This window comes from Belonocnema kinseyi, chromosome 1 (assembly GCF_010883055.1).
Source record: "Belonocnema kinseyi isolate 2016_QV_RU_SX_M_011 chromosome 1, B_treatae_v1, whole genome shotgun sequence".
NCBI lineage: Eukaryota > Metazoa > Arthropoda > Insecta > Hymenoptera > Cynipidae > Belonocnema > Belonocnema kinseyi.
The window spans coordinates 26,963,947-26,977,087 of record NC_046657.1 but is presented as its reverse complement, the minus strand read 5'-3'; the positions used below and the strand labels follow the sequence as shown (position 1 = coordinate 26,977,087).

Sequence of the window (13,141 nt, the reverse complement as noted above, 5' to 3'; positions counted from 1 at the left end):
AAGCTTTTTAAGGATTTTAAATATTTCAGGGTATTTTTTAAATTTCAAGGAATTTTCAAGAGCTTTGAAAAATTTAAAAGATTTCAAAAGATTTTTAAGGATATTAAATATTTGAGCATATATATATATATATATATCCATATTATGTACACCTGGAAAACATAACCTGAAAATCGACGTATGCATGAAATTAAGAATCACGCAAAAGATCCAAATCGCCAATTTCTTCAATTTCTTTCAAATGGGGAGCAAGATATAAATAGAAGACCACCGAAGTCTTCCGAAGCCTTCAGATCGGCAATCATCGTACAGCAGAACTACTCCGAGGTCGAATCGTGCATTTTCGGCTTACATACGAACTCACAGTGGTAATCAAGCACTTTCTGTTTTGCGGCTAAATAATTTCACTAATTTCAATGTAATTTGAATTATAATAATTATTATTATTTAAGAAAAAACGCAACTTTCTATAATTATTCGAAGATAATATATTTTATTTACAAAAAATTTGATTGTTCAAAGAATTATGTTTGTTAATTTGAATTAATCATCACATCCCTCTAATCAAAAGTAGACCAAATATAAATTTTGTAGAAAAAATATAAATTTCTTGCATTATTCTAAGGAAAAATTGCTTTAAAAAGTAATAAATTGTTTAAATAATTTACTTAAACATATAATTATCAGATGGAAGTAGCATCATATATATTAGAAACAATTTACATTTTAAAAAATCGCAAAAAAATTATAATTAGCATACAAAAATCCCAAAGAACTCAATTTTTCCCTTGTGGGGTTTGCGGAACCTCTAAATATAATTTATTTAAACAAAACAAAAAACACATTTATTAAACACCACAAAAAAACTGAAAAAAGTCGCATTTTCAACAAAGTAATTAAATTCACAACCAAATAGTAGAATTTTCAACGAAAATAAAAATTTAAAAGAACAATCGAGAAAAATTGGAAATTTTTTGAAAACATAAGAAGAAACAGATATTATTCAAAATTGGGAAAATGGGAAAGAGCGTGAAGTCTAAAATATGAAAGTAATAGTAGTAGAGCTAAAATGGCATTATCGGCCGATGGTAAATCTGCATTACCAGCCGATGATAAATCTTCATTACCGGCCGATGGTAATTACCTGATGCAGAATAAATTAATTAATGTCTAAAAATTATACACACCTGTGTATTTTGTAAACATAGAGTATCGACATGGTAACGTAGAGAAGTACCACAATCACCAGCGGAAGTAAAAACGTAATGATAAGTGGCATTAAAAGCCACGAAAGCCATAACGTGAAATGCACATCTATGTAATCGACTGAAAAATAATGAAAGAAACATGTAAATTCAAATACTAAATTCTAAATTTTTTTCATAAATAAATAACAATTTTCCGGGACGACTCTAGAATTATAAGATTCCTAAATAATAAAATTCCAGAATGGAAAAATTCCCGAAATTTTCAAATTATAAAATTGAAAAACTCCCGAATTAGAAAATTCTCGAATAATAAAATTCTAGAATTATAAAATTTCCGGACATTAAAATTCTATAATTATAAAATTTCCGAAAAAAATCTAGAATTGATACATTTCTGTAATTTAAAAATTATCGAACAATAAAATTCTAGATTTATAAAATTACGGAATAATATAATTTCAAAATTGTAAAATTCCCCACATTTTAATATTCTAGAATTGAAAAACTCCTGAATAATTAAATTCCAAAATTAGAAAAGTCTAGAAAAATGAAATTCTTAAATGATCAAATTCCCGAATTCGACAATTCCAGAACGATACGATTCTAGAATTATAAAATTCCCGAATAATAAAATTCCTGAACAATAAAATTCTAGAATTATAAGATTCCCGAAAAAAATCAGAAATTGATACATTCCTGTAATTTTACAATTCCCGAATAATAAAATTCTAGATTTATAAAATTCCCGAATAATAAAATTTCAGTATAATATAATTACAGAATTGTAAAATTCCCGACATTTTAATATTCTAGAATTGAAAAACTCCTGAATTGGAAAATTCTAGAATTAGAAAATTCCTAAACAATAAAATTCTCAAATAATATAATTCTAGAATAACAAAATTCCCGAATAATAAAATTCTAGAATTATAAAATTTCCGAATAATAAAATTTCCGAACAATAAAATTCTAGATTTATAAAATTTCCGAATAATAAAATGTAGAATTGGAAAATTTCACACATTTTGAAATTCTAGAATTAAAAAAACTTCCGAATAATAAAATTATAAAATTTCCGAATAATATAATTCTAGAATTGGAAAATTCCCGAGATTTTAATATTTAAGTATTTAAAAACTCCTGAATAATAAAGTTTCCGAATTAGAAAAATTGAGAATGAAATTCTTAAATTATAAAATTCCCGAATTCGAAAATTCCAAAACGATTAAATTCTAGAATTATAAAATTCCCGAATAATAAAATTCCAAAATTGAAAAAATCACAAATAATAAAATTTTAGATTTATAAAATTCTCGAATAATCAAATTCTAGAATTACAAAATTCCCGAATATAAAATTTTCGAATAGGAAAATTCTAGAATTGGAAAATTGCCAAAATAATGAAATTCCGAAATTAGAAAATTCCCAAATAATAGAATTCTAGAATTACAAAAATTCCGAATAATGGAATTCTAAAATTCCCGAATAATGAAATTCTAGAATTATAAAATTTCCGAATAATAAAATTCCAGAATTGGAAAATTCTAGAATTAAAAAACTCTCCAATAATAAAATTCTAGAATTACAAACTTTCCGAATAAAAATCTAGAATTAAAAAACTCCCGAATAATAAAATTCCCAAATTGTAAAATTTCTGAATAATAAAATTCTAGAATTATAAAATTCCCGAATGATAAAATTCTAGAATTATAACATTCCAGAATAATCCAATTGCCGAATCATAAAATTCCAAATAGAATTCTAGATTTAAAAAACCACGAATAATAAAATTCCCGAATTAGAAAATTCCCCAATAATAAAATTCTAAAATAAAAAATTTCCGAATAATAAAATTCCAGAATTGAAAAGTTCCCGAATAATAAAATTCTAGATTTATAAAATTCTACAATTAGAAATTTCTCGAATAATAAAATTCTAGAATTATAAAATTCCCGAATAATAAAATTTCCGAATTGGAAAATTCCCGAGTAAACAAATTCTAGAATAATCAAATTACCGGACAAATAAAATTCCAGAATAATAAAAATTTTTAATTAAAAACCCACGAATAATAAAATTCGGAAATTATATAAACTGTTCGGGAATTTTATTATTCAGAATTTTTCAGTCGTCCTAACATTTTATAATATTACTAAATTAGAAAATTCTAGACAGTTTATGATATTGCAGAATTTGAAAATTCTCAAATAATAACACTCCCGACATACAATAATCAAATATTTTTATTAAATAAACATTATTTTGATAGTTTTGATGTTTCTGAATTTATTGTCTGAATTCAAAATAACAATGACGAAAAAAATTTCTAGATGATCATTTTTTCTCTTATTTTAAATAAAAGCAATCATTTTACAAACTTCAAATATTAAAAACAATGTAATTGTTTTGATAAAAATATTTCATTATTTTATTATCAATAAACATTTATACATTTTTTGTAATTGTTTAAATTCAGGAACTTTCTAGAGCGGATATTTTATAATTTGGAAATTTTCTGTCGGGAATTTTATTATTTAGAAATTTTAACATTCGGTAATATTACAAACTTTTGTGAACTTTATTATTAGGGAATTTTCCAATTTGAAAATATTATTATTCGGGAATTTTGCACTGTCAAAAATTTTATTTTTTGGGACTTTTTAAGACGTCGTACCGTTTATAATTATGCCAAATTGAAAAATTCCCAAATAATAAAATTCTCGATAATTTATAATATTATCGAATTTGAAAATTCCCGATAGAAAATTGACAAATTATAAAATATTCGATCTAGAAAATTCCCGAATTCAAACCATTGAAATTATTTTATTTGTTTTAATTTTTAAAGTTTCTAAAATTGTTTTAATTTAAAATAACAATGATTCATTAAAAATATTCTTTTGGATAAAATTTTGTTTCAATTATTGTTATTATACATAGAAACAATAATTTTAGAAACTTTAAACATTCGAAATAATTTAAGTTTCTAAATTATTCAAATTGATTATCACACAATTACATGAATCACCTTTAAAATTCTAAACAAGTAAAATTAAAATATAAATAATAACAAAAACTTATCAAAAACCATTTATAAATGAGTTTTCAAATAGGTTCAGAAAATTGAGTTTTCAAACCGAAAATATGAATTTTTATAAAAAAAAAGGTGAATCTTCAAACCAAAAATATGAATTAAATTAATTTTTAACTTACAGAAAGAAAATAATTTTTATTTAAATACGTTAAATTTTAGGTTAAAGAAATAATCTGTAAAATAATATAACGAAAATTGAACTAGAAAAAAAATTCTAACAAAAAAATATAGAAATGCATTTTTTTATACAATGATGGATCTTCATCCAAAAAAGGAATTTTTAACCAAATGGTTAAATTTTTATCAAAAATAAAAAATAAAATACAAGAAACAAATTTTCGAGAAAATAATTACATTTTGAAGCAAAAAAAAATCAATTTAGACAAAAAAAAAACGAATTTTCAACTAAATTGTTTACTTTTGAGCAAAAAGAAATGAATTTTTAAATAAGCAGATGGAATATCAAGTGATGAAATTATCAGATTATTTTTCCATCGAAAAAACAGTTGAATTTTCACCTAAAACAGTTACATTTTCAACTTAAAATAGAATAGTTAAATTTTCAGTAAAAAAAATTATCGTTTAAACAAATAAAATAAAAAATAGAAAATGTTTAACAAAAGAAATTAATTTTCAAATAAAAATAAAAATCTCCAAATCAATTATTTTAATTTTTAAAAGAATTTTCACCCCAAAAATAATAATTTTCAACAAAATAGTTAAATTTTGAATAATTCAACCCAAAAATATGAATTTTCTACAAAAATAATTGCAGTGAATCAATATTCTACGTCAAAAAAAATTGAGTAGTTACAAATTTTTCAGCAAAAAATTAATTTTCAATTAAATAGTTAAATTTTCAATAAAAAATATGTATTTTTTCCCAAGAAAATTAAATTTCTATAAAAAAAACGATAAATTTTCGAAAAATAATGTAAAAGTTTAAATTTTAGGTAAAAAAATTAATTTTCAATATAAGATGAATCTTTAATCAAAAATGATTTTTCTAACCAAATAGTTGAATTTTCTACCCAAAAAAAATTTCTTTGAGAAAAAGACAAATTTTCAACACAAAATAGAATACTTAAATTTTCAGTTAAAAACGAAATTTTCAACCAAAAGAAAAACAAAGTTTCAACAAAATTGTGTAATTTTCAAGAAAATCTATAAATTATTGAAAGAATAGTTGAATTTTCAAGCCGAAAGACTAATTTTCAACAAGATACATGAATTTATAAACTAACAAAGACCATTTTTCACCAATACAATTGTTTTTTTAATGAAGAAAACTAAATTTCTATCATAAAAGATACAGTTTTGATAAAAAATTAAATAATTAAATTCATTTTCTACCAAACAAAGATTAAGTTTGATCAAAATATATAAATTTTCAACCAAATATTTTAATTTTTACACCTGAAAAAAAAAGGAATTTGCAACGAAACATGGAATTTTTAAATTTTCAGTTAAAAAATTTAATTTTCAATAAAAAAGAAAAAACTTTTTAAAAAATCGTTAAATTGTTTATAAAAAGAAAGTTTTAAAATGATTAATCATCAAAAATAAAAATTAATTTTGAACAAAGTAGCTGAACTTTTAACCAAGTAGTTGAACTTTCAAAAAAAATTTTTTAAGAAAAAACGAATAGTTTATATTTCAATTGAACAATATTTTAATTATTTTAATTTTAAACCGAAAAACAATTAAATTACTACCAAAATAAGTGATTTTTAGGCCCAAAAAGGCCAATTTTTACCTAAGACAGATCAATTTTTATCTATAATTATAATAGTTAGATTTTGAATAAAAAAAATGAACATTCAAACAAATAAAATTAAAATAACAAATTTTTTACGAAAGAAATGAATTTTTGATCAAAAAATGAATAGTAATAAATAGTAATAAATAGTTGAATTTTCAACCCAAAACATGAATTTTCTACCATAAAAAGACCAATTTTGTTGAAAAAATAGTCTTAATAATCCTTTCAATTGAAAGGATACATTTTCAATTTGCAGTTAGAAAAACAAATTTTTAAATAAAAAAAACAAATAAATTCTAAAAAAAAATGTAACAAAATTATTTAATTTTTAACAAAGGAAATGAATTTTTAACCAAAGAGTTGAGTTTTCAATCAAAAATATTAATTTTCTACCAAAAAAGGACAAAATTTTAAACAAAATACATGAATTTTCAATGAGAATAAATCCATTTTCAACAAAAAATGTAATAGTTAAATTTGCAGTTAGAAAAATAAATTTTCAAACAAAACAAAACTAATTTTCACATCAAAATTGTTTAGTTTTGAACAAAAGAAATGAATTTTTAACCAAATAGTTGAATTTTCAACCTAAAAAATTAATTTTCTAGCAAAAAAGTCAAATTTTCAACTGAAAAAATGAATTTTCAATTAAAAAATATAATATTTAAATTTTCAGCTAGAAAAATAAGCATTCAACGAAAAAAAGGCATTTTCACAACAAAATTGTTTAATATTGAACAAAAGAAAGGAGTTTTTAACGAAAAAATTCAATTTTTGAACCAAAAGATTAATTTTTTATTAAAAAGAGATCAATTTTTAAAAAAATACATGAATTTTCAATTAAAAAAGATAAATTTTCAACTAAAAAGTATTATAGTTTAATATACATTTAAAAAAATAAATTTTTCAACAAAACAAACGAATTTTCACAACAAAATGTTTTAATTTTAAACAAAACCAATGAATTTTTTAACCAAACAATTAACTTTCTACCAAAAAAGTGTAATTTTTTACTAAAAAAAATTATTTTCAACCAAAATAATAATATTTAAATTTATAGTTAAAAAATACATTTTCAACCAAAAGAAAAAGGAATTTTTACACCAAAATTGTTTAATTTTGAACAAAATAAATGTATTTTTAACCAGATAGTTGAATTTTAAATTTAAAAAATTAATTTTCTAGCAAAAAAGTCAAATTTTCCACTGAAAAAATGAATTTTCAAATAAAGAATATAATATTTAAATTTTCAGCTAGAAAAATAAGTTTTCAAAGAAAAAAGGCATTTTCACAATAAAATTGTTTAATTTTGAACAAAACAAATGAACTTTTAACCAAAAAATTGAATTTTTAAACCAAATGATAAATTTGTTACCAAAAAGAGACCAATTTTTAACAAAATACATGAATTTTCAATTAAAAAAGATAAATTTTCAATCAAAAAGTATAATAGTTTAATTTACATTTGAAAAAATAAATTTTTCAACAAAACAAACGAATTTTCACAACAAAATGTTTTAATTTTGAACCAAACAAATGAATTTTTAAATCAAACAATTAATTTTATACCAAAAAAGTCTAATTTTTTACTGAAAAAAAAGATTTTTTAACCAAAATAATAACAGTTAAATTCACAGTTAAAAAAATCCATTTAAAAAAAAAAAAAACAAAAAAGAATTTCCACATAAATATTGTTTAAGTTTTAAAAAAGAAATTAATTTTTAACCAAATAGTTGAATTTTCAACCTGCAAAATTAATGTTTTACCAAAAAAAAAGGCAAATTTTCAATAAAGAATATAATATTTCAATTTGCAACAACAAATGAAAAACAATGAAAAACAAATGAAGTTTTAACAAAATAGTTGAATTTTCTATCTAAAACATTAATTTTTTTACTAAAAAAAAAAAACATTTTTTAACAAAATACATGAATTTTTAATTAAAAAAGATACATTTTCAACCAAAAATATAATATTTAAATTTCCAGTTAGAAAAATGAATTTCCATTCAAAAGAAAAAGGAACTTTTAAATCAAAATTATTTAATTTTGAACAAAACAAATGAGTTTTTAACAAAATAGTTTGAATTTTTAAACCAAAAGCTTAAGTTTATAGCAAAAAAAGACAAATTTTCAACAAAATAAAAAAATGTAAACAAACAATAAAATATTTCCATATACAAATAGAAAAATAAATTTTTAAAAGAAAATACTCATTTTAAAAACAAAATTGATTAATTTTGATAAAAATTAATGAATTTTTAACCAAATAGTTAAATTTTCAACTAAAAAAATTAATTTTCCACCAAAAAAGTCCAATTTTCAACAAAGAATATAATAGTTCAATATCGATAGAAAAATAAATTTTTAACAAAAAACAAAACGAATTTGAAAAACTAAATTGATTAACTTTTAACAACAAAAATTAATTTTTAACCAAAAAATTGAATTTTTGAATAAAAAAAATGCATTTTCTACAAAAAAAGTCAAATTTTTAACAAAGAATATTATATTTTAATTTGCAAACAGAGAAATTAGTTTCCAACGAAAAAAAGGCATTTTCACAAAAAATTGATTAATTTTGAACAAAACAAAAGATTTTTTAACAAAATAGTTGAATTTTCTATCCAAAGATTTATTTTTACCAAAAATACAAATTTTCAACAAAGTACATGAATTTTCAATTAAAAAAGATAAATTTTCAACAAAAAATATAAGTTAAATTTCAGTTAGAAAAATAAATTTTCAATCAAAAGTAAAAGGGATTTTCAAATTAAAATTATTTAATTTTGAACAAAACAAATGAGCTTTTAACAAAAAATTCTAATTTTTTATTGAAAAAAAAAGATTTTTCAACCAAAATAATAATAGTTAAATTTACAGTTAAAAAAAATCTATTTTCAACCAAAAGAAAAGGGAATTTTCACATCAAAATTGTTTAATTTTGAACATAAGAAATAATAATTTCGAAAAAATAGTAGAATTTTCAAACTAAAAAATTAATTTTTTATCAATAAAAGTCAAATTTTGAACAAAGAATATAATATCTCAATTTACGGATAGAAAAAAACTTTAAAAATGGCATTTTCACGAACAAAATTGTTTAATTTATAGCAAAAAAAAATTATTTTTAACTAAATAGTAGATTTCTCCATTCAAAAGATTAATTTTCTACCAAAAAGAGACACATTTTCAACAAAATAAAAATAAATTTTTAACCAAAAATATAATAGTTCCATTTGCAGTTAGAAAAATAAATTTTAAAAAACGAATTTTTAAAACAAAATTGATTAATTTTTACCAAAGCAAATGAATTTTCAACGAAAAAGTTGAATTTTCAACCAATTCAAAAGATTAAACTACCAAAAAGAGAAAATTTTTTCACAAAATACATGAATTTTGAATTTAAAAAAATAATTAATTTTCAGCTAGAAAAATAAATTTACAAGAAAAAGAAATGAATTTTCACAACCAAATTTTTTTTTAGTTTTGAAGAAAAGAAATTAATTTTTAACCAGTTACATTTTAAACCTAAACAGTTAATTTTCTACCACAAAAAGTGCCATTTTTTACTGAAAAAAACGATTTTTCAACTAAAATAATAATAGTGAAATTTTCAGTTAGAAATATAAATTTACAACCAAAAGAAAAAGGAATTTTCACATCAAAATTGTTTAATTTTGAACAAAAGAAATAAATTCTGAACCAAATCTCAGTTAATAAACAGATCAGATAAAAATGTAAAAAACAACAAAAACATCAAAACAAAATATTTCATAGAATAAAAATGAACAAAATACCAAAAAAAATAATTAACAGAATTTAAATGTATTAGTTAAAATACCGAAAATCACTTACCTACAACATTTTCTACACCATTCCACAAATCCGGGATGGAAAACATATTTACATTTGTTTTTTTTTCCAAGTCGCACGATTACCCAATTTTAACTTATTATGGCATAACAGAAAATCATAAGTGAGTCAACCATATTATAAAAAAAAAAGACAAGAAACGAGTTTTCCCGCAAAACCCGTTAAACGTTAAAAACACCGTCATAAAATTTAAACAATTTCAGCATAACCGTTTTTCTATCCAAATATTTCGACAACTCTTTTTCAGAAATCCACACGTTTTCGAGACGATCTTTATTCTGAAGCCATTATGAATATTTTAATTATTCATCGACAGCGGAATGTGAATTACCGTCTTCATCGTCTAACATTAAAAATATTAACATATTTATTTATCCTTGATATCGTATCACGGTCATGTGTCACGAAATTTACAGTTGACGCCATTATGGTTTTGTTTTTAGGTTAGGTTCAAGACTCATCTTATGTTTGCACTTTTAATCTATAAAGTGTATTACACATTATTACTCTATATTTTATTTATTGCACTAACCATTTTTTTGAATTTTTGATACATTTTTTAAACATTTATATCAAGATTACATAAACCTAAAAAATACATTTTTAAATTTTCCCTCCCGCTCGGTATTTCATGTGACGTCTGTCGTTAATTGATAAGAAGATATTAACAAAATAGGGCAAAAACTGTGTCCCCAAACTTGGGAACTTTTTAAACTGCGCTTGCGTCGCGCCGACCAGGCACCAACAAACCGATTGGTCACTGTTTGCGCGCTGAGTTTGAATTATATAAATATTCAGATTTAATATTTATAATAAATAATTCAATTATGATGAAAAGGGTTATGAATTTGGAGTTCAGAGAAATAAATCATTCCCAATGATTAATCTCGTCTCTGTCGGGTCTTAAAATTAACATTTTGTTTATTTCCGACAATGTCACTTAAAATAAAATTACTAAAATTACCAGAAATGAATTAAGAACAATTATATACTGCACTGATAAATGTTATATCATACATTTGTTAATAACTTGAAGAAAACCTGGATTACAAGAAAGTGACACAATATTCGCTAAATATATAAATAAAATTTTTAGTTTGTTGTATAGATTCTAGAAATCTAAACAAATTTTCTGTCATGTTTACTGTAACTAATTAATTATTGCATAAATATTTCAAAATATGTAATATTGTATACAAATAATCAAATCATATTTATACAATTGAAAATAATATTTTTTGCTTAAAACTAAAACTTCTTAGTACTTTTTCATTAACATTTTTAAACATTTCCAATGGTAAATTAAGGAAAACATTTTTTTTCCTAACTTCGAAATTAATCATGTTTTTTGCATGAAAATCGCATTATTTTTTGATCGTTTATTCCAACATTCTAATTTAGGATTAAGAAATGACTTTTGATGCGCTTTGCAATCATTACTAATCATAAATATTAAGTGTGAATATTTATATAATTCAAACTCAGCGCACAAACAGTGACCAATCGGTTTGTCGGTGCCTGGTTGACGTGACGCAAGCGCAGTTTAAAAAGTTCTCAAGATTGGAGACACTGGGCTCTTGGGAAATTCTTGGGAATTTTTGAACTGCGCTTGCGTTGTGCCAACAACCCGATTACTTACTATTAGCGCGCGTATTTTAAATTATATAAATATCAAAATGTAATATTTATGATAAATAATTATTGTAAAATGCATCCAAAGTAATTTCTCAATCCTAAAATGAAATTTTTGACAAACAGATGAAAAAATAATTTAACTTTTTTAATTTAAAATTCATTTTTTTTATTAAAAATTCTTTTTTTTTTATTGGCAGCTGGAGACAACGACACCTTTCAAGTATCGCATGTTATAAATAAAGTCATATTTTTCCCTAAACCCCATTATTTATTTGTAAATAAAATTATTACTTTTAATAAACAAATTTCAGGAATGTGGCCTTTTCTCTGTTCTATTTAATAAAATCTGGAAAGTGTTCAACTTTCTCAATCAAGAGCAGTTATGAAATTTGGTTATATTATTCTAGGGGTCTGTTTGAAACTGAGATTTACTCCATAAATGTATATATTTATCAAAAATAAATAAGATACTTACTAGTGTGATTCATAAGCTTAAATTATTTCAAATTCAAAATCGCTTTTTTGTAATTCAGGTCTTCTTTATGTTATTAAAAAAAAATATGATATAACATTTATCAGTACAGTAATTAATTATTCCTTATTCATTTTATGTCATTTTAGTGAATTTATTTTAAGTTACGTTGTCGAGAATAAACAAAAATTTAATTTTGAAACTCGACAGAGAGGAGAATAATCACTGGAACAAAAAAATTTCTTTCTCTGCACTCAGAATTCATAACCTTCTTTTTCATCAAAGTCGAATTTTTTGTATCTGTCACATCAAAATCTTATTTCAGGATTAGGAAAATTCTATTTGGGCATTTCTCATTCATTATTTATTATTAATATTAGATCTGAATATTTATTTAATTCAAAATCAGCGCGCTAATAGTAACTAATCGGGTTGCCGGCGCGACGCAAGCGCAGTTCAAAACATTCCAAAGATTGGGAGCACTAAGTGAAGTTAGCTGGTGGTTGAAGTTTTACTTTAACCATCAGCTAGCTTCACTTCGTTGAATGCTGATTAATTCAAGATTAATTAATTCAAGATTAATTAATTCAAGATTAATTAATTCAAGATTAATTCAAAACAGGTCTCCATGAAAAGGTACCCTTAGGGTGCTTTCATGCCTCTGCAAGCAGGCAGCCTGCATGCAAAAAACCCGTAAGAGTGAAAGAGTTGGGCCATCCTCTATCTCTCTCACTCTTATGGGTGCTTATGCTGCATTTCCTGCTTTCAGAGGCATGAAAGCGCCCTAAGGGTACCTTTTCACAGAGACCTGTTTTGAATTAATCTTTGAATTAATTTGACATTTCGAGTTCGTATCTAGGTTAATAACCAATCATATTTGCCATAAACCAACAAAGTAGCTAGCAATGAATCCTATGAAAAATATTAATTCCACGATTAATTCAAATCAGGCCTCCGTGAAAAGGTACCCTCTGATGGTTAAAGTAAAAATACCTAATAGTTAAATTTACCAGCAAATAGGTAGCGCTTTGAAGTTTCATCTCTTTGGTTGAAAATTCAACTATTTTAATAATATATAGTCTTCTGAAAATTAAT

The 13,141-nt window shown here is 22.6% G+C and overlaps 1 protein-coding gene across 1 annotated transcript in view; it reads right to left on the bottom strand.

The window, feature by feature from the left end:
* Positions 1-10,401, bottom strand: part of LOC117174184 (transmembrane protein 68-like) — a 44,897-nt gene extending 34,496 nt beyond the window's left edge. The window contains exons 1-2 of the mRNA XM_033363034.1: positions 9,922-10,401; positions 1,188-1,326 (exon numbers count right to left, since the gene is read on the bottom strand). Coding sequence (XP_033218925.1) covers positions 1,188-1,326; positions 9,922-9,967 — 185 coding nt within the window. The 5' untranslated portion in view covers positions 9,968-10,401. The remainder of the gene's footprint in view (positions 1-1,187; positions 1,327-9,921) is intronic.
* Between the last annotated feature and the right edge of the window lie 2,740 nt (positions 10,402-13,141).